Source organism: Vanacampus margaritifer, chromosome 18 (assembly GCF_051991255.1).
Source record: "Vanacampus margaritifer isolate UIUO_Vmar chromosome 18, RoL_Vmar_1.0, whole genome shotgun sequence".
Lineage (NCBI taxonomy): Eukaryota > Metazoa > Chordata > Actinopteri > Syngnathiformes > Syngnathidae > Vanacampus > Vanacampus margaritifer.
In genome coordinates this window covers 8,148,716-8,171,877 of record NC_135449.1, presented here as the reverse complement: position 1 = coordinate 8,171,877, position 23,162 = coordinate 8,148,716, and the positions used below count along the sequence as shown (strand labels likewise).

Genomic DNA, 23,162 nt, shown 5'->3' with positions numbered 1-23,162 from the left:
TTAGATGGGCTAGTAATCAATTACTGTAATCGACGTTCTGTAGTTGATTGTTCAGAATTTTCTCTATTGAGTGGCATTGATTGTTGATTAATTGTCTCTTAAAGCAATGGAGACAGAAATGGAGCGCACGACAGGGCTGTGTTGATTCACCCTTTACTACGTTGTTGTCTAAAGAAGGGCAACACAATGCCAACTTTACTTCGCCATAGATGACAAAGTACAAATTTTACATTTTCATCGGGACACAAAGCATAAAACAGTCAATTTTGTAGAGTACATTTGACTCTAAAAAGAGTCTATTTGGTCTCATTCTAAACGGGAAAAATTTATTAAAATTAATTAGTAAAATTTACACTTGGAAGAGAGTAACATATTACCCAAAATTTTACCCAAAGTATTTTTACTGTGTATGAGTTAATTTTGTTGTTTTATTGTAATGTTTTTTTTTTTAATTTATTGTGTTGTAAGGCGACCCTATAAATTAAATGAATTATTATTATTATTTTAAAAAGAAAAATTGGAAAAAATTCACTAGTTTATAAAAAAAAAGAAAGAAAAAGTAAAGTCACTCAAGTCACTCATTTTGGATATTAGTAAACCGTAGGAGCGGCATAGCTCAGGTGGTAGAATGGCCGTCTCCCAAGCTGAAGGTCGTTAGTTCGTTCCTTAACTCATGTGACTTTTTTTGGTTTATATAAAACTCAGATGTACTCAAAAGTTTTCCTTAGAATTTCTGAGTGTAAAAACTTTACCAAGTTTTTGTCATGGGATAGGCCAATTCTCTTGTAAAATTTACTTTTTTATTTTACTCTCTACCAAGCGTAAACTTTACTCTGTTTAGAGTGGGACCAAATAGACTATTTAAAAAAAAATTTTTAAAGTACCGGTACTCTACAAAATGTACTGATACAATTTAGGGTTTTGCATTTTGGATGAATTCCAGAGCTTGAATTTGCCCAAATTAGTTCCCAAATGGAAGCAGGTATCCTTGACGGCTGGTTATTAAAGGTTAATGGCTCATTTAGCCACTCCAATCGCTTACATCCAACAATCAGACTCTTACCTTATTGGTAATTATCAACTCAAAACAATTATACAGCGGTGACAGAACTTTTGTTTACTCAAACTGTAACATGATGATTCTTGGCATGGTGTTGTTGCTCTGCCGTGGTGAGGTCTGAAGTGGGCTGATCTGTTTAATGGACACTCTTGGCAGCCAGTGGAGATTTCGTTCGTCATTCAGCGACGCACTTTTGACAGTACGAATAGAAAAGAGCTTTTTCGCTAGATTTGGGATCCTTTGAGCTCTAACATTGCATCAATAATCGGAAACCTAAACCGAAATCTATTCATAATCACGATTTAGCGACAAATATGGAGCTTCTGCCAGTGAGTGTGTGTGTGTGTGTGTGTGTGTGTGTGTAGAGTAAGTACACACAATTGCATAACGCCGTGGGGTAGCGAGCTAGCAGGGCCGCAGTGACTTTCGCCACTTTTGGCAAAGTTCCCTTCCGTCTTGTTGCCAGGATGCGTTGCGGGCACAGCACCCTACTTTTCTTTGAAGGGAGGCCAGAGGGCATCTATCTATCTATCTATCTATCTATCTATCTATCTATCTATCTATCTATCTATCTATCTATCTATCTATCTATCTATCTATCTATCTATCTATCTATCTATCTATCTATCTATCTATCTATCTATCTATCTATCTGTCTGTCTGTCTGTCTGTCTGTCTGTCTGTCTGTCTGTCTGTCTGTCTGTCTGTCTGTCTGTCTGTCTGTCTGTCTGTCTGTCTGTCTGTCTGTCTGTCTGTCGTCCGTCCATCTATCTGTCTGTCTATCCGTCTGTCTATCTATCTATCTATCTATCTATCTATCTATCTATCTATCTATCTGTCTGTCTGTCTGTCTGTCTGTCTGTCTGTCTGTCTGTCTGTCTGTCTATCCGTCTGTCTATCTATCTATCTATCTATCTATCTATCTATCTATCTATCTATCTGTCTGTCTGTCTGTCTGTCTGTCTGTCGTCCGTCCATCTATCTGTCTGTCTATCCGTCTGTCTATCTATCTATCTATCTATCTATCTATCTATCTATCTATCTGTCTGTCTGTCTGTCTGTCTGTCTGTCTGTCTGTCATGCGTCCGTCCTTCTATCTGTCTGTCTGTCGTCCATCCATCCGTCTATCCGTCTGTCTGTCTGTCTATATATCCATCTATCTATCTATCTATCTATCTATCTATCTATCTATCTATCTATCTATCTATCTATCTATCTATCTATCTGTCTGTCTGTCTGCCTGTCTAGCTGTCTGTCTGTCATCTATCTATCTATCTATCTATCTATCTATCTATCTGTCTGTCTGTCATGCGTCCGTCCTTCTATCTGTCTGTCTGTCGTCCATCCATCCGTCTATCCGTCTGTCTGTCTGTCTATATATCCATCTATCTATCTATCTATCTATCTATCTATCTATCTATCTATCTATCTATCTATCTATCTATCTATCTGTCTGTCTGTCATGCGTCCGTCCTTCTATCTGTCTGTCTGTCGTCCATCCATCCGTCTATCCGTCTGTCTGTCTGTCTATATATCCATCTATCTATCTATCTATCTATCTATCTATCTATCTATCTATCTATCTATCTATCTATCTATCTATCTATCTATCTATCTATCTATCTATCTATCTATCTATCTATCTATCTATCTATCTGTCTGTCTGTCTGTCTGTCTGTCTGTCTAGCTGTCTGTCTGTCATCTATCTATCTATCTATCTATCTATCTATCTATCTATCTATCTATCTATCTATCTATCTATCTATCTATCTATCTATCTATCTATCTATCTATCTATCTATCTGTCTGTCTGCCTGTCTAGCTGTCTGTCTGTCATCTATCTATCTATCTATCTATCTATCTATCTATCTATCTATCTATCTATCTGTCTGTCTGTCTGTCTGTCTGTCTGTCTGCCTGTCTAGCTGTCTGTCTGTCATCTATCTATCTATCTATCTATCTATCTATCTATCTATCTATCTATCTATCTATCTATCTATCTATCTATCTATCTATCTATCTATCTATCTATCTATCTATCTGTCTGTCTGTCTGTCTGTCTGTCTGTCTGTCTGCCTGTCTAGCTGTCTGTCTGTCATCTATCTATCTATCTGTCCGTCTATCTGTCTAGCTATCTGTCTGTCTATCTGTCTATCCGCCTGTCTGTCATCTATCTGTCTGTCTGTCTATCTGTCTATCCGTCTGTCTGCCATCTATCCATCTATCTATCTATCCATCCATCCATCCAGCCACCCACCCAAACAGAAATTCACATTGGTACATCTGTGCGTAAATACACAAAATCCAACTTGCCAAAAGGATTTACGGAGGGATTTGGCAGCCATGGCTCTGTTTGCCATTTTCCCCTCATCCCCATTTTCCCAAACAGAATCACTAACTTCTGTTTCAGCATACAGTGAGTGTTTATAGTGAGTGTTTATTTGTGTATATGCGCGTGTGCGTGTGTGTGTGTGTGTGTGCGTGTCCTGCCGAGTGGGTGTGGAGCGTGCGATCACACGTCCTCTTTTTGACTGCACCCTACCGTCTCGCACAACCAAGATCACACAAGTACTGTTATATATGGCCCTTATTTGTGTGTGTGTGTTTGTGTTTTTGTGTGTGTGTGTGTGTGTGTGTGTGTGTGTGTGTACATGCGTGTCCCGCTGAGTGGATGTGGAACGTGCGATCACACCCCCCCGTTCTGACGGCACCCTACAGCCTCGCACAACCGAATAGGCCCAAGTGCCATTATATATGATGGCCTGAGCGCGCGCGTATGTATTCCCGTATCTTCGGCTCGTTACCATGGAAATAGGCCAAGCAGCAGGCACGCGGGAGGAAAAGCCGAACCATGTGACATTAACACACACACAGACGCACACACTCAGAGACACATGGTGCCGGCGAGTGATGATGATGTGTATTGATGGTGGAGAGTTCCTGGAAGCCACAGCGAGTCAAGGCACAAGTCAATCAAATTCCCTGACCCTGCACTGGCGGCCATTAGGAAACCAGAGGAGAGGCGGCAAATTTACCCCATGAGGCGTTCAGGATCGTCTTTGTCGCTCTTCATCCCGTGCCTCAAAACTGTGAGGCAGATATGCTTACCACTCGCGTATCCTTGTAAAAAACATATTGATAATTTTCAGTTGTATGGCTGTTTTAAATGCACGTATAATTCACTTTGTTTTATGTTTAGTTTGACAGTAAACTTTTTAAATTTGTAATTATTTTACATGTACGGAAGCGTATTGCATTCACTTGAAAAAAAAAAAAAGTCCTGTTTTTCTGAATATTTTTTTGACAGAAAAAAAAAATCAGTAAAACTGAAAAAAATATTCAGAAAAACATAAAAAAAAATTATACTCAAAAAAACAAAGCAACCCCAAAAAATTTGTCAGAAAAACAGGAGGTTTTTTTTTCTCCAAGTGAATGCAATACGCTTCCGTACACATGGACTTTTGTCCTAAAGTGTTTTTTTTTGCAAAAAGATGATACTGTTTACTGGTTGATTAAAGACCACGCGGGCTCATGCTGACGTTCACGCCCGTGAAGAGCAATCAGCGTGGCCGGCGTGAGTCACGCCGCAGAGTCGTGACGTCGCCTTGGGATGTCAGAATAATCCCGGACGCTTTGTCAGGACGACAGCCGATGATTACTGGCGGATCGATGGGAGCCGGCCGGGGCACGGCTGGGAGCGTTGAGGAAAGACATCTGTTTGTGCTAAACTGTCACAAATGCTGCTAGCACTGACGCCGCCACTCGAGCGTACGTACGTGTGCTGCATGTGTGGCTATATTGATAAAGGTACACCTGCGCTATATCGAATGGTATTCAATATACAGTGATTGTCGTATTAAAAAGTACACAACGCTAAGGATGGACATGATAATCGATTTATGGATTCTTAAGTTTACGGCAGGAAATCATCCAATTTTACGTAAACTGGTTCCAAAATCTAAAATGTATTAATCTATTTTAATATATTTATAATAATATTACTATATTAATAATATTTTTGTGGCAGTTTTGTTTGGTGGTGTGCCGTATGATTTTTCTAATTTAGCTTTAGCTCATTAATGGTGTCATCAACTGTAAAACTTCTCTATATAGTGTCTTCCATCTAAAATGAATAGAAACAATATATAAAAAATAACAATTAACACAAATTAATCATTCCAGCAAAGAAATTAATTCTTTAAAAAAAATAAAACCCTAAGAAACACTTACATCTGTAAAATTTAACAGTGCAGTATTTTTATTATCTTGGCGTTAGCTTGTTAATCAGATAGCTGGCCATTTAGTTAGCTAGCTAGCTTGTGAGTTATTTAACTCGTTATGTAGTTTAGTATCACTTTGCTGTAAACATTAGGGTTTAAAGACCTTTTCTCCACCAATCATGGAAAGGTTGCTGTGAGTTAGTCTGCTAGCTAGCTAGTCAGTCACTACTAACTACTTATTCCATTTTTTTTATAACTAGTTATCTACAGTCGTTTTTTGTTTGTTGTTGTTGTCGTTAATTTTGTTTAATATCAGGTGAGCGATAATAACCACTTATTTCCTTACCAATAGTACAACAAAATAAAAAAGACCCATTAAAGTTAGCCAGTCAGTCAGTGAGGTATTTATTATCTAGCCAGCTAGTCATTTGGTTAATTAACTAGCTACAGTCAACCCCCGCTAATTCGCAAATCGACATTTGCAAACTCACCTGCTCATGAATTGATTTCTATAGCACATCACTAAAACGACAGTATTAGCCCAACTCATCGCGCCTGTCCGCGTACTTTTGTGTTTGTTCTTTAATGCCTAAAATGGCGCCCGAGGGAGGAAAAGATGTCTCTCAGTATCATGCTACTATGACATAAACAGTTTGTTTACTGTACATACATATACATTTAACTTCATTTTTCTCTTTAGTAAGTCTTATTATTATTACTAGTATTTTGTATGTGCTTACCTGTATTAATAATAATAATATTAATAATAAGGGAATTTTTCTAGCAATAATAATACAGCTTATAAATCCACTGTATGAAGCTAACTTTTTTTTTTATGGCTAAATATGTGACGGGACACGGTGACCCATGAGCAGTTTTTTTGTAAACACGACAGGAGGGTTACGATCGGCGTGTAACAACATCATGTGACTTCTCCCATTGTTTTGAATGTTTGTGTCAAGCGTGTCAGCGTACCAGTGTCACCGAGGACAATAGCTCTCTGACACACGCACGCGCACACGCACGCTCATGAAAGGAACACATCCACCTGAAAAGACTCTTGAACTTTTATTCAACAACCTCTCATTGTTGCTTCGTTCTCCACCCCCCCCCCCCCCCCACCAGTGACCTCTACTCTCCTCATTCATCTTTCTTTTTTCCCAAAAACTTCACATGCATGACCTCACAAGCACGCGCAGTGGGTTTCCTTCTAAGTGGGTTATATGTAACTTCAAATAGCCCCATTTGACAAAAGGGAGAGCCTCGAGTTCATCCTCACCTCGCTGCACTTCCTCCCCAAGTAACGTTTCATATCAAGTTATACATCCTCGTGCGGCGTGTAGGTGCGTGAACGTGCAGCCGGAGTCTGGGATTTTCTTCAAGGTCATTTCCCCGCATAGACCATGTGACCGCACGCCACAAGCTCGACGCCGCATCGCAGCGCATGTCCAATCACACGGGCGGAAAATGAAAAAAGGGTGAAAGAATGTGTTTAATATGGAGGCTTTTACATAACCACGCTTATTTACGGTCCACCCTGGGACGTCACGTGACGATTTTTTGGGGGGGGGTCGGAAGGAAAACAAAGCAAAGAAGAAGACGATATGAATAAGTGGGACGTAAGATTAAACGTCTGAAAGAACGGTCGTGACGGGGGGAGGAAGAGAGAAGGCACACTGGCGGGATGGCTAAGGTCAAAGGAGACATCGGAGCGTGCGTTCCTCATCCTTCTCCCCTGCCTCATCCTCTGCTATTGTTTAATCTGCTCTTTCTTAAACCATAACCTCTCAATAATCCCGTGCATGCAGACTTGGCGGGGGGGGGGAGGGCGGGGCGTAGTTGAGGCGGGAACGCTGCAGCTTGAAATGTCAACAAGAGGGGGATACGGAGGACAAGTCGTCTCCATCTGACTGATGAAAATTCAAGCAATTTCTGTTGTTTACAAATAGAGACGAGGAATCTAGTACCAGTTGGATTATGCCACTTCAAAATGTAAAAGTACTTTCTAAACATCACGTTACGTTGACCTCCAAAAAAAAACCTAAATACCAGCTGAGATGCTAAAGGACATTCATACCATTGGAAAGCGCACCCCACTTTGATCCTTCCTCGGGTCTCCTGACAACCTCACGACTCTAGCTGGATTCTGAAGTATTCGGTTTAGGTGAACGGTATGGGATTTTTAATAGGTTTTAGGTGAACTAATGAGTACACACTCACACGCACGCACACATGCACATTCAAAATAAAAATTAAAAAAATAAATAAAAGAGCGCAATGATGATGACATGTCAAATCGGTAGAATTACCGAATAAAAAATACTGAGCTCTCCAAAAAAAAAAAAAAAAAAAAAAAAAGCTCACCCCATAAAAATGTGGAATTAAATATGAAATTTACTCCAGTGCTACTTTCTATTCAAAAGGTAATTCCAATTTTAAGAATCAGCATACTGCTGAAACAGACAGAATTCCTGGCTCAGACTCGTATGTGTGTGTGTGTGTGTGTGTGTGTGTGATGTTGTAAAAGGACACGGGAGAAAATGTTGGAAAGTTCACACCTGAGAATGCAAAGGTAGATGTTCATTTCAGAAACAGTCAAAATCGTAGAAAGACACCGCGATACACAAACACTTTTCCACGCCTTAGCAATTCCCTGAAACTATCTCAATCCCAATTACTACTTGGCCAACTCAAAATTGTACAGTGTTTCCCCCAGCAGAGCACCCGCCATTGTTTTGACATAAACTCCGATGACAGCTTGTAAATGATGGAGATGGTATGTTTGAGGGCATGCCGTCCTTTGCTAATGCTCTGTTAATTGTGTTTAATATGACATGAGGGTAAGCGGCATAAAACCACAATGCCACAGCGTGAATATTTCCTTCCCACTGATAAGTGGAACCACAAAGTAAAAAATAATAAAAGTCTTGTAAAAGTCAGTTAAAATGATCGTTTCCGAGACCCCCCCAAAGGGCATCTGGCGGTAAGGTTGTTTGAGTGGGCCCAGTCGGCCCACACTACATCAAAACAATGTTCCCGGTGACCACGGAGAAGTCGTTTAATAGGCTGATTACATCTCGGCAGGCTGTAAAAACATACAGTAAATCCACAAAGCCATTATGTTCGTGTTAAAAGAAGACTGCTCATAAAACAGCTCAGGTGCCTTTTTAAACGTTTTTTGTCGTCCTTCATCCGCTTCACGCAAGCTGTTGGAAACTCTCCTCACAAAGCATTTTCACTGCGAGAGCGAACGGCAAACCAAACGCGTACTCAGACTGTCAGCAGTCACAGTTAGTCAAATCAAGTGAATCCGCTCCCAAAGCCGGAATATTTTTAGGATTAAACTTCCTCCCCGCCTCCCCCTGGACACTTTCCCCCGGATGAGCCACAGTAGCAACAAACGCTGGAACATTGTGCGCACACACAAAAAAGGCACTGGAAGACATCCAGTTTGTGTCATTCCGAAAGCTCCACGTTGGCTTTGGGAAAGCACATTTAAATACACGACGACGCGATGCAAACGATGAGTTTGATCAAGTACCCTACTTAAGTACACGTTTTATGTTTTGCCGAACATGTATGAGTTATAACTTCAGTCCGTCCCAAATCTAAGAGGAGTTATTACACTTGGGAGTTTTTATGAAATGAATAAATGAAAAAAAAAAAAAAAGCCAGTTTAAACAACAAAATAAATACGGGAAATTGGCAACCTAGTTTTTCGCAATGACGAAATTACTATTAGGGCTGTGTGATTAATTAAATTCAATTACAATTTCAATTATTACACTCCACAATGACAAAATCTGCATAATTGTAAAAAAATAAAATAAAATAAAAGATTATTAATGCTAATTTTGAGTCGTTTAAATACATTTGCACCTTTTTTTTAAGTGAAAAAAATTATTTAATACATTTAGTTTTGTCCAAAAGGCACTAATTACAGTGTTTCAAATAATTTTTTTGTCTTAATATTTTTTATGTTTAAACATAAATGTACCAAAAAATAAATCATTGTCCTAATCGTGATTGCAACTATTACCAAAATAATTGTGATTAATAATTTCTTCATAATCTTTATGAGAAGAATTTTTTAACCTAATTCCGGTTACTTAATTCTATCTGTTAGCGAGAGCCACTACATCGTGATAACTTACATTGATGTTTCTGCATTTGGCAATTTATTATTATATTATATTATTAGTATGGGATTTTTTTTAATGGGCTTTAGGTGAACTGATGAATACACACACGCTCGCACGCACGCACGCACACACACACACACACGCACATACACATACTCACCCACATAAAAAAAAAAGTATATATATATATATATATATATATATATATATATACAGTATATGTGTGTGTGTATATGTATATATATATGTATATGTATTTAAAAAAAAAAAAAAAAACATTTATTAAATTTTTTTTAATTGATTTGTTGTTTTTTAAAAAAAAAAAAAAAAAAGAGAGCAATGATGATGTCAAATCGAATGAACAATACTGAGCTCTCCTGTGAAAAAAATAAATAAATAAATAATTTCTTCATAATCGAGCAGCCGTAATTGCTATTATTCAAAATTTGGCAACGGCCATCTGTTGAGTATACAATACAAGTTTCAAATTTACTAGTAAACGGTTACAATCTCCAGCACATGTTCATTTTTGGAAATAGAGAAAATAAAATGGCTGCTTTGATGTTCCTAATCCTATGCAAAACTGTCTTCAGAGCTCAATTTTTGACCCGAGGTATGTGCTTCCGCAAATATTTTGTATAGGTTTCGTTCCCTCACATGTGCAAGTTTGTTCAAAAGTTTATAAAATGATAGCAAAAAAAAGTCATTGCGTCATACCTTCCCGAACTGAGCTGTACCATATCAACGTATCAAATCGAATTGAATCATTCTACTTTCAAATCGAACCGTCCTTGAATCGTTTCGCACCCCACGTATTGAAGACCATATTGAATCATCTTTTATGGCAAGATGAACACCCATATTAAATAGAATGTAAAGAATGAAAGTGGTTTTTTTTTTTGCTCCAATAAAGACATACAGATGTACAAGTTTCACTAGGTTAGCTACTGTAATATTAGTCGTTTTTGGCAGAGGATAAAGAATATATTCTTGTGAATATTGCTATATTGTTTTTGTTGTTACAACGTTTGTCTTTAAGTATCCGTTGCTTAAAGTGTAACAACTACCGCAACACCCATGCTAATTTTGCTAGCCCGTCTTTGGAGTTTTGCATTGTGTGTTAGCATTGCGCTAGCAGACATTTGGCATTGCACACTTTACCTACTTTTGCGTGAATGCGTGCGTACGTTCGCAAAGCAGACGGCAGTAACATCGCAGCGGCGATGGCGTCCAAAGTCATCAATCTCGGAACCGCAACGTTAAATCAATGAAGCGGCCACCCGGCAGTGGCTGACAGTGGCGTGTGAATGGGGCTCCCGTAAGAGGCTGCGGTTTGTCGCCCATCCATCAATGAGTCCAATGCAACTCCTCACAACGTCACAGTCAGACCGAAAGATGCAGAAACTGGACTGACTGACTAGCTGGATGCGGGGTGAACTTGAAAGGATGTGAGCATGCGCCAGGAGAAAGTAGTGACCCTGCAACTCACACACACACAAAAGATTTGTAGCTCATCCATCAACAAGTCCAACCCCCGCCCCCTCACAGCCCCACAACCCACTACAATCGAAACTGAGACCCACAAGTGTATAAAGAACACGACTGGACACCTGTGACTGGCTGACAGGATGAACTTGAAAAGGATGCTCAAGACCAAATAGTGAGTCTAGCTGCGACACACATACGATGAGGATGATGATGATGGGCAACACGCCGACTGCATCCCCCAACACGCGCGCGCACCTCTGCAGCATCAGCCATGGAGCCAAGCGCACGCGCGTACACACTCGCGCACACACGCTGTTATTACTCACCCCGGATGCAGCCGCCGCCAGTCTCCGTCCGCTCGCGTGTCCCACCGTGTGATTTAACGGCGGAGAGGAGGCTGAGCCGTGGGCGTATCCGCTCGGCTCGGCTCCACGCAGCCCCCACCGACGCCATCCATCCAGCGCAGCGGTCGCGCGACACGCCGCTGCTCTCTCGCGATACTTCCTCCCCCTACCTTGTGCGCGCTCATCGTGATGCCGCCTCCTACCGGGCAAGCCGGGGTGTTCAAATATACGAGGGGATGACGTCATCCCTGTGGGTTACCTGCGTATCCTTCACCCTCAGTGGCAGTTTAAGGGGACGTGTGTGTGTGTGTGTGTGCGTGCGTACACTGACACACATTCGTTGGAGCTGCTGACAGCGTCGTGCAGAGGACATCTGTCCAACATTTGACACCCGCTAGCCTCGCTTTGCAGCAACAGCCTGAGCCACCGAGTGTGAGAGGTCGCGCATACCATAATACCCCTCTATTTGGATCGCGTTCCCACCACCATTTGCAGGCCTGTCATTTAATAATGCCGGTGGGTGAGGACACTTTCACATCCTTTATTGCTTACACGAGGAAAATATCACTGCACACATCCAGACAAAAAACAATCACATTTTTTTGTCACGAACAAATTTGTTGACTGGAGTTTCACACGGTGGCCCCCAACATGCTTGGGGCCCCAAGATAGTCTTCCCCCCAGATTGTTTCCTCTGTACAGTACATCCAGACAAAAAACGATCACAATTTTTCTCCCCCAAAAAATTGTTGACTGAAGTTTCACACAAGGAACCCCAACATGCTTGGGGCCCCAAGAAAGTCTTGCCCCCCAGATTGATTGCTCTGTACAGTACATCCAGACCAAAAAAACGATCATATTTTTTTCCCAAACAAAATTGTTGACTGAAGTTTCACACAAGGAACCCCAACATGCTTGGGGCCCCAAGAAAGTCTTGCCCCCCAGATTGATTCCTCTGTATAGTACATCCAGACCAAAAAACGATCATATTTTTTTCCCAAACAAAATTGTTGACTGAAGTTTCACTCAAGGGCCCCCAACATGCTTGGGGCCCCAAGAAAGTCTTCCCCCCCTGATTGATTCCTCTGTACAGTACATCCAAACAAAAAATGATCAAATCTTTTTCCCAAACAAAATTGTTGACTGAAGTTTCACACAAGAGCCCCAAACATGCTTGGGGCCCCAAGAAAGTCTTCCCCCCCAGATTGATTCCTCTGTACAGTACATCAATCCAGACAAAAATAAATCACATTTTCCCCCAAACAAAATTGTTGACTGAAGTTTCACACAAGAGCCCCAAACATGCTTGGGTCCCCAAGAAAGTCTTCCCCCCAAATTGATTCCTCTGTACAGTACATCAATCCAGACAAAAATCAATCACATTTTCCCCCAAACAAGTTTGTTGACTGAAGTTTCACACAAGAGCCCCAAACATGCTTGGGGCCCCAAGAAAGTCTTCCCCCCCAGATTGATTCCTCTGTACAGTACATCAATCCAGACAAAAATAAATCACATTTTCCCCCCAAACAAAATTGTTGACTGAAGTTTCACACAAGAGCCCCAAACATGCTTGGGTCCCCAAGAAAGTCTTCCCCCCAAATTGATTCCTCTGTACAGTACATCAATCCAGACAAAACTCAATCACATTTTCCCCCAAACAAGTTTGTTGACTGAAGTTTCACTCAAGGGCCCCTAACATGCTTGGGGCCCCAAGAAAGTCTTCCCCACGATTGATTCCCCTGTACAGTATGAATGAAAGAAAATTGAGACTGACATAAGACAAATAGTAGTCTAAAACATTTTGGTGTTGATGGTCTTTACTAGGCTGTAACAACAATCTTAAGAGGTTCTATGGCTTTTTTCGATCCCTCAAACTCGCTGATTTATATCCCCAACCCTCCATTTTAATTAATTATTGGGGCCCAGATTTTGGTGTGACATCCCTGCATAGACCTCCGTAATTAAATGCTCTTTTCAGGGCCGTAACAAGAATATCTGAGGCTCCTAGGGTCTATGTACACCCCTTCAAACTCAATGCACTGTAAGGCACGAGAAGCAGTGGTAATATCTCTAAAGGGGAACTTTATTGCGTAAGTACATCGTTTTAAGAGTGCATAGTGCTTTTACACGTTAGTACATTCGCACACGCTATGTAAAATCATCATAAATGGGAGGGAGATACTTTGTCCTTTTTTTCCAACAAGTCATGTTTCATTTCCATGCATTAAATAGCCATCAACGCTATTGCGTGTGTTCAGAGATCATCGGTCTCTCCGTCAAAGGGGATGGCGTCCATGGCCATGTGGATGTGCGTGTTGTCCTCGCTGCACACCCAGCCGATGGGCGTGCGGTTGAACGAGGGCCGCGAGTGGATGTTGGCCTGTAGGGAGGGCAGCGGCTCCAACTCGTCGGGGTCCGCGCCGAGGTCGGGCAGCTCGAACACCATCAGCTTGGAGCCCTTGTCCACGCCGCCGAAGGGCAGCGCCGTCCTGGGTGCGGCCAAGCGGGAGGTACAGGTGGAAAATTGTTGTGAAAATGGCTGCTTTGTCATACGGAAGCGTATTCCTGTTTTTCTGACAAATTTTGGGGGGGAGCTCTGTTTTTTTGAGTATTTTTTTTCTGTTTTATTGAATATTTTTTTCCCTGTTTTTTGAGTATTTTTTCTGTTTAAAAAAAAATAATTTCTGTTTTCCTGAATTTTTTTTTTCTGTTTTTTTAGTAATTTTTCCCTGTTTAATATAATAATTATATTTCTGTTTTTCTGATTTTTTTAAAGGGGTTTTCCCTCAGAGATTAGAGAACAAACCAACAAAATAAAAAAAAATCTGTTTTTTTGTATAATTTCTTTTTTTCCAGTGTTTTTGAATAATTTCTTTTTTTCTGTTTTTTTTAAATATTTTTTTCCCGTTTAAAAAAAATCTGTTTTTTTTTTAATAATTTTTTTTCAGTTTTTTAAAAATAATTTTTCCCCGTTTTTCAGAATATTTTTTTTCAGCCAGTTTTTCGGAATATTTTTTGGACAGAAAAAAATATTCAGAAAACAAAATTAAAAAAATACTCAAAAAAACAAAGCTCCCCCAAAAAATTAGTCAGAAAAACTGGATTATTATTTTTTTTTTTTAAGTGAATGCAATACGCTTCCGTATTGTCGTGATACTATAGGGACAAAAAAAGATTAGGACACCATTTTGCCTCTTAAAAGATGTGATAAGAGAAAAAAATCACGAGTCGTGGTAATAACTTCAAATTGGGTCCAACAACAGGATTGTCCCAATACTTTTGTCCACTTAGTGTCCTTTAAATGTCATTGTCGGCTTGCTGTGATTCTTAATGTCACAGCATCTCTCTCCCTCGCACCCGCCATTAAGAGCATTAGGAGAAGATCAAGGGATCACATTAGGTTTGAGATAATCACATCTGGACCGTACATGTTGTCTCAGTGGGAAACCTCATTACAGGTGTGTTTGCGCTGCCCAGAAAAGCCTCACGGGAAAAAAAAAAAACACGTATCTCTCTGTTGTCGTAGCAACGCATACAAATCAGTGGCAATGTAAACAATGACCAACAAATGTTATTTCGCTGTTTACCTGTTGAAGCTCTTGTACTGAGGGAACTGGACCCTGCCGGGTCGAGGCATACTGGCTCTCATGGTGGCCGTCAGCTCCTGGTTGCCCTTCATGGCCCGTTCCCATGGCGACACGTAGGTGCGAACGTACTCCCTTCTCCTTCTCTCCTTTTCCGATTCCTTGTCCGCCACTTCATCCTCTTGCGCCGCTGAGGAGCAGCAGTGCATTTTCTCAAACATAGTCAAAGTCACTGACTTTTTATTGGTCAGTCAATCATGAAGCATCATCCATGATTGGTCGATCACTTACTTGGGGAAAAAAAGCTGACAATGTAAATCTTTAGCCTCACCTTCTTCCTTTGGCATCTCAGGCTTTGGTGGGACAGGGGGAGGTGACATCAGAAGGTTGTGCAGGTTCTGCTGGAATACAGAAGAGAACATTCAGTCCAAGCTCGAGGTGTTTGCGACACGATGGTTTTCTCCCACCATGTTCTCGTTGGTGGTGATGAACTTGTCCACCCGCTGCTGCCTCTTGCGGAACATCTTGGAGCCCTTGTTGTTGAGCAGCGAGAGCTCCTCCAGCATCACGTCTTTGGGGGTTTTGATCTTGGTGCCCAGGTCCAGTTCGGAAGCCTCGGGGTCAGACTCGTCGTCTGAAAACAACCCATCGCTTTAGTCCCTTTAGTCTGTTCGTTTGAGGTTTTTTTTGACTGATTTTACTACGCGCAAAATCAGCAGGGGTGTCCTAACTTTTTCGTTTGAGGGCCGCCTTGAAAAATGGAAGGATGAAAGGGGCACTTTAAAACCCTGGAGAACCCACGGGGTCAAATTTGGCCCCTATAAATTCTGCTACTCAAGTAACAAAGACCTTTTTTTTTTTACAAATTTAACTTCAAAAGTCCAGAGTGCCACTTCTGACCCCTGCATGGGGCCATCTAGTGGATGAATATTGCACTTACATGAGCCAGAGTGGTGGTGACAAGATGGCTGGCAACATGCTGTTTTGTTGAGCTGGAAATCAATCCAAACAAAACCATCTTCTCAGCAAACCATCAGATGGTAAAATTGTGTTTTTTTGTTAATCTATTTCATATCATGTTGCAAAATGCCTAGGAGTATGTTTTATATATATATATTTTATAGTATGTTTTATATATATATATTTTGATAAATTAGCAACTCTGCTAGTTCAAAAAACAAGGGTTAAAATTGAAAAAACATATATTTTGGTGTTCAGTGAACTTATAGCAGTCATTTAATGTATAATTCAGAATTTTCCAAAGAAGAAAAGGGTTCTTGGGTTCTCCAGGGTTAAAATTTGTTGTATTAAAACCCTAAAATCCAAATCAAGCAAGAAATTATTTATTGTTTATGTTGTCTAGTAGCAGCCGTAGCCCATCCTGTTGACAACTTTTAAAACGGTTTCTTGAAAACTATTTTTGATTCTTTATTTTGAAGAGAAATTGTCTATTATTGTAGTGAATACTTTCCTTTCTATCTTATAACGAGCCTTGCAGGCAGTGTCTAATGTCATTTTATAGTTCTAGCCGTGGGCCGCTGAAAAACGAATGACGGGCTGCAGTTTAGACGCCCCTGGCATAGAAGCATAGAAATGTTGGACTACGTTAATGACTTGTATACTTAAGTTCCAAGATTTTGGGGGGGAAGCAAAAAACTGTTTGAACGGCCACTTGGAATTGTGCAAATCTTGCGGGACTTCAGCTTGGTGAGCTCCACAAGTGCTCTTTGGACTTTTGGGGTTTATTTCACGTGTTTTGAGTACAAAGAAACATGTAATAAAATGGCTAATAGAAATGTAGTAGTTGTTATGAATGCTCAGATAATCTGTAAATTATTTATAAGACTGTTTGTAATTGTGTATAGATGCCACAAAATGGCGGCAAAGCACTTAAAATAGAGAAGATCCTAAAGCAGCAACATCATGCATCTAGCATGTACAAAATGAACCCATGTTACATAAATGACTTTATTCCAAAGTTGAATTATTCAACACAAACTACCTTCGCATTAATAGTATTTGCTAGCATAGCGTTAGCATTAGCTGACGTGGCATCACACATGGGCAAACGAATATGCGCACTAGCACTTTTACGTAAACGGTATTAAAGCATTATTAATGCTACACACAATAATAAATGTGGTATTTTAACGGCAAAGTAGGTTCTAGTAACACTTTTCTTTGTCTTGAGCACAAAAACAGCAAATATACCATTTTTTTTTTAGAAGCCATTTTTCGCTTTTTTTTGCTGTGTATTCATCTCCTCGCCTCGCCTTGCGGCGTTAGGGGACGTGGGCTCGCGAAACCAGTGGGAACGCTAAGAATCAGTAGGTCAAAGTCATCAGACGAAAGGTTCCCGTAAGGTTGGGGAGGGGATGTCACGGTTTGGTTGTCATGCTTGGACGCTGGGAAATCCTCACCCACGCCGCCAATCCTCTCTCTCTCGCAGAGGGATGTGATGGATTTTTCCGCTTCCTATAAAACGGGGAGTTGGCATTGCAATGCTGCGGAGAGCTGTTCGCCGGGGGCCTCGTAAATCAGACCTGCGCAAGTGGGTGTCTGTTGAGTGTGTGTGTGTGTGTGTGTGTGTGTGTGAGAGAGAGAGAAAATAATTGAGGCTGCTGAGCAAAGTGAACTCTCCCGTGGGGATATTGATTTGAGCGTTAATTCAGAAGAATGTGAAACCGGAGCTTGACTGCTGACTGGGAGGAAAATGGACAGACGGGTGGGGGAGAGGGGTTGTATAGGCGGTTTCAGACAGACGGACAGGTGGGGGGGTGGGGGGGGTTGATAAAATAAAAGGCTCGACAGTGACAAGAGATGATGGATGGTTGAGTGGGCATTAACTGGGGCAAAATACGGGGATAAAGCGGGGATAAGCCGCCACATGAGCGAAAACACACAAAAGTCGTGTTGGCGCAGATGTGATGACAATAAGAAGACGCAAAGTGACAGCAGGTCGCAACCTCTATTGAGCTAAAGCATGTATTTTATGTTAGATCACATCATCACCGAACAAGAATGGCACGATAAATATAAAACGGAAATAATGTTTGTTTTTATTTATTCACAAATTTGCTTCCTCAGAGTGGGATCTGAGCTGGTTTATTTGGACACAAAGCTATTAGCAGATGAGCATTTGATTATTATTTTATTACTACAAGTCGCTGGCATTTAACTCATTTACTGCCATTGACGGCTATAGACGTCAAAATTTAATTTATTAGTTTCACATTTTTTCCACTTTTGCTAACAAGAGTATGAAAACCTACAATTTTTTTTACTGCACATTTAGAACATTTGGACACAAAGCTATTAGCAGATGAGCATTTGATTATTATTTTATGACTACAAGTCGCTGGCATTTAACTCATTTACTGCCATTGACGGCTATAGACGTCAAAATTTAATTTATTAGTTTCACATTTTTTCCACTTTTGCTAACAAGAGTATGAAAACCTACAATTTTTTTTACTGCACATTTAGAACATTTGGACACAAAGCTATTAGCAGATGAGCATTTGATTATTATTTTATGACTACAAGTCGCTGGCATTTAACTCATTTACTGCCATTGACGGCTATAGACGTCAAAATTTAATTTATTAGTTTCACATTTTTTCCACTTTTGCTAACAAGAGTATGAAAACCTACAATTTTTTTTACTGCACATTTAGAACAGATATAAAATTTGTGATTAATTGTGAGTTAACTAGTGAAGTCATGTGATTAATTACAATTAAAAATTGTAATCGCCTGATGCCCCCTAATAAAAAAGAAGAAAAATTATTAATCACATGACTTTAATAGTTAACTCAAAGGTTAATCACAAATTTTATATCTGTTCTAAATGTACAAAAAAAAAATCTAGGTTTTCATACTCTTGTTAACAAAAGTGGAAAAACTATGAGAAACTAATAGAAATAGTTCAAATAAAATGTTGACGTCTATAGCCGTCAATGGCTGTGAATGAGTTCAAATTATTATGTTTCAATTCTGTTAGTCAAAACTGAATCCAATAGAGAATAATTACAATCATTTACATTGTGTGCGTGTTGGTGTCTTACCATTCTGGCTGATGTTGGTGAAGTCTGTGATGATCTTGTTGGCTTTCTTCCTCTTGTTCGAGGGGGCAGCACTTGTCACCGACATGGCTAAGCACACAAAAAGACACATGTTGAATTGAAAGTCGCTTCCGTGCACTCATTCATCCTCTTCTAAGAGCTAAACACATTTGGAGACAAACATTTAAAGCAATTAGAAAGACAAACAGGGAAGTAAATAGTGGGAAATTTTCATTCCAGCAAGTCAATAGTCATTTGGTATACACCCGGACAAGCTTGTTTCACAGGATAACATTTTTCTTTGATCGAGGCTGTCAGAGAAATATGTCAACATTTAGTGCCAGTGTGGGTAGATTGCTGGCCAATAGTGGGCAATATTTGGTAAAATAATCATAATAAGAATTACTGCACTATACAGCTTTACCGCAACTGTGGGATCACCATTAGGAGTGCTACTACTATTGAATGAATAAATAAATGAATAAATAAATAAATACATAAAATATGCAGATATTTTTTCTTTTTATTTTATTCCAAATTAGATTATTTTATTTTTTTTATGTTGTTTTGGTATTATTTGTAAAAGATATTGTGTGTGGATTTTTTTTCTAATTGTTTTTGCCTAAATAAAAGGCCGGTGTAACATGTTTATTTTTGGTTTAATTTTGATTTTGATTAATTATTTTTTTACATTATATTAACTACAGTTAAATCAACCTATGAAATAAATTTAGAATGTTGGCCAATGGCCTATAGTGGAAAACATTTGGAAAAATAATTTAAAAAAAAAATTTAAAATTTTTTTACTATATATGAAAACACTTCTTTTGATTTAATCAAAATGAATATTTATTATTTATTACATTAATTGTGTGCTATTCAATTAAGTGGCAAGTGAATGTAGATTGTTGGCCAGTATGGACAACAGGAAAGGTACAATAGTTTTATTTGTATTTATCTATTTATTTGTTCAAATATTTGCAAAAGTTTTTTTTTAAGATTGTTCGACCTACTAGACCCGATTTATTGGGATCATTAATGATTACAAATTGCAATTAATTATGAAATATGTTGTTTGTATTAAGATTCATAAAAGGCCAGTGTTTTTGTGTGTTTATTTTCAGTTTAAATTTACGTATTTTTAACAATGTAATAATTGCGCCTGAATCAACCTACATAATAAAGTGGGTGCAGATTATTGGCTAATAGCAGACAAGATTTGGTAAAAATCATAATAACCATTGCAGTATTAAAACACTACCTTACCATTACTTGTTCTTTTTACTTTCCGTTTTCAACAATCAGAATGTGATTCTGTCATTGTAAACAATATCAGCAAATATCATTGGTTAAAAGTTGACTTGCATTTTTGCTCTGCTCGTAATTGGTGAGTGGAGGGGGGGGGGGGGGGGCTCATGACAGAATTAGCAACATGGCACTGTTTGACTGGCAGTGAAATGTGATCCAATTAAGGTTGGTATGTAGCTACATGGCAATAAATAAAACAGCACGTTGTTGATGATAAAGTCGCACGACAGCCACCGGCTTGTTTCCAGCTCCGCCATGATTACGTTAAGGACGCTGAGTGCAACAGTGGCGTGCGAGGCACGCAGGCCTCTGCCTTCAGGACGCTAATTCCCCATCCGAGGCCGCCGTCTCCCGATGTAGGCTGGCAGCGCGTTGCGGGTCGAAAGCAATTACGTAAGGCTGGAGGTGAGCCCCTTTGGAAGGGGCTCGTCCGCGGGGAGGTTCGCTTAATGTAATTGCTTTTCATCCTCTGTAATTGAAGCCATTTCCCAAGCCTGGGATTCAACTCTAATGTTCATGCACGTGTGTTAAGAGGAACACATCATAATGACTGCTTTTAGTTTCTTCGAGGTGCTTTTCTGGAATATTCTGGTCGATGCGAGGTGCGAGGAGAGAGGAGAGGTCCTGTTACCACATCCCCCCCCTTCCACTGCACTTAACACTCACCCAGCCGCCATAACCTACCTGTTTTAGCTCCAGGATAAATCTTGGAAGGAGACAGCTGACATGGAAGGGTGGCATAAAGTCAGCACGTTCCCATATCAGCATCCTTCAAAATACCAACTAAAAACTCCTCCAAGGTGGTTAACATTCCGTCCAGAACCGCCCAATCTCAAACTTCAGACATTGTGGGGTATACGCGCATCCACTAACAGTTAACAGTAACTAAACTAGTGTTGTTGGTAGAGCTCGGACCCACACCCAAAATCCACATTCACTATTCGTTGACCGATTCTTTGGCTCAAATGGGTTACTAATTGTATTTTTACCGAAAAACAAGTCCAAAGAATGAAAAATCCAATTTGATGATAATGGTAACTGGAGTGACTAAGACTATAAGACAATGCGCTAACACAGCCACGTCACAAACCTACCAAAAGGTTTTCCTTTATAGTTTAAAATAACTTAAGTTTTACCTCCAGGATCTCTCATTGTACACTGGCCAACAGCAGAACCCAGGATGTTTTTTTTCTTCCACTTTGGGTAACGTTTAAATCCATCCCAGTTCTGTCGTGCTAGCTAGCTAGCGCTAAGCTAACCTGGGAGGGTTTGTCTCTCCGGTACAATATACAAGTTTGCTAACTCTTCTCAAGCTAGGACGGCGTCAGAGGCTAACAGTAAAGTAAAGACAAAGGCATTGCTACAATGTCTAGACTGATAGTTTAACAGTTTAACATAATGCTCTTTACATTCCCATACATGTAAACACTTCCAAGCTCTCGAAGAACACTGTGTCACAGTATCATGTTATCTTATGTCCGGTCAGCTCCGGTTGAACTGTTTACTGGAAACTGTGTGGTACCGCCCTTCAAGATAGTATAAGAATATTGTAAGTCCTCTGTAATCTTCGGACTTGTGAGAGGCTACAGCCATTGTCTGTAACTCACTTATGCCCGGAATATTCTGTAGAAATAAAAGCTTCGAAGGAACTGTTCATCGATCTCCAGCCTGTATCCAGATAACCAACATTCTCACTACCCGAAAGAAAACGAACACGCGGAGGAAAAGATCTCCTCCACAACAATGTCATGACACAGACATTGTCCACAGAATTTGGTTTTGATTGGCGAAACTGGTTGATTGTCAGATTGACAATATGCTCTGTCCACATTAGATGGCATGGACAAGAACGTCTTTGCAATTTAGTCATCCCTGCTTGCGATCTTAGCTTATTTGAGCAAATTGCGCTAGTTTGTGTGAGCCCTGAAATGTGCCCAAAATGTTTCAAACCAAAATGGCAAAAGACTTTTTCTGGGTCTACTCAAGCCTACCAAATTTCAGGTTGGGAATAGAAACTGAATTTTAAAAATATTCCAGACCACAAAGTGCAAATTTTCACAAGATTTACTAAAAGGTGCTGTATTCAATAATAATTATACATACTTCTTTATTCCTGAGTACATAAACCACACGGGATGAAATCGGTGGCGAGGGGTTGTCTCACGCAAGGCCTTGCCAAAATTTGCTGACAACACAAATCAAATGCATCTGACTGTAAACAAGTCCTTGAACTTAAACTGGCTCTTGAATTATTTAACAGCTCAGATTGCATCAGTGCCAGATCATCCACCATGAAGCGGCGCTCAAGGCCTCTCTGTAGCCCACACATACAAACAAACACACGTCTTTACCTAAGAACTGAGGTGTAAAACACAGGAAGTCTCTCAGCTCCCGCAAGGTTCCCGCAGGAAAGAATTTGCCCCACTTCCAGGTAGACTGGAGTCCTCGAATCTTGCGTTGAGCTTCCGATCCACGTCTTCGCCACTGGACGGGGTGAAACCTTATCAGGAGGGCCGCTTCTGAGCTGTGGACATGCGTCCTCCTGTGGAGGGTGTGAAAGAGGGGTGGGGTGGCCAAGGGTGGTGGGTGTGTTTTTTTCAAGTTCAGAAGTGGGTTACTAATGGTCTCTATGGGCCACCGTCCAATCATCACATTGAAGGAAACGCCAATGGAAGAGCACCATCAGATTTGAAGTTATTTCTTCCAAAAAAAAAAAAAAAAACTACTGATACTTCTAGAAAGTTCATTTGGAATGGGGGTTTCCAAAAAAAAAAAGCCGACCCCAATTTTGGATAATGACAGTTTATAAGGCGTGCCCAAGACATTCTGACACCTCTTTAATGTTTATTTTGGTCTCTGAGGCCACTAAACAATCAATGACATGAAACTGAAAACAGTTGCGTGAGGACAGAAGCTTTTCGGTAAGCATGCGTAGGGACAGGATGACCCCCC

At 40.2% G+C, this 23,162-nt stretch overlaps 2 protein-coding genes across 3 annotated transcripts in view; both read right to left on the bottom strand.

The window, feature by feature from the left end:
- usp54b (ubiquitin specific peptidase 54b) overlaps positions 1-11,412 on the bottom strand; it is a 47,802-nt gene extending 36,390 nt beyond the window's left edge. Inside the window, exon 1 of one of the 2 annotated variants that reach the window (XR_013289146.1) lies at positions 11,237-11,412. The gene's annotated coding sequence lies outside the window, so the exon portion shown is untranslated. The remainder of the gene's footprint in view (positions 1-11,236) is intronic. The other variant, XM_077550216.1, reaches the window with a different exon arrangement.
- A 1,429-nt stretch (positions 11,413-12,841) lies between these two features.
- Positions 12,842-23,021, bottom strand: myoz1b (myozenin 1b). Its single transcript, XM_077551155.1, has 6 exons — positions 22,562-23,021; positions 18,906-18,992; positions 15,306-15,472; positions 15,170-15,239; positions 14,842-15,028; positions 12,842-13,743 (listed from the first exon to the last, which is right to left on the bottom strand). The coding sequence occupies exons 1-6, from the start codon at positions 22,857-22,859 to the stop codon at positions 13,509-13,511; spliced, it is 1,044 nt and encodes a 347-aa protein (XP_077407281.1). The 5' UTR covers positions 22,860-23,021; the 3' UTR covers positions 12,842-13,508.
- Between the last annotated feature and the right edge of the window lie 141 nt (positions 23,022-23,162).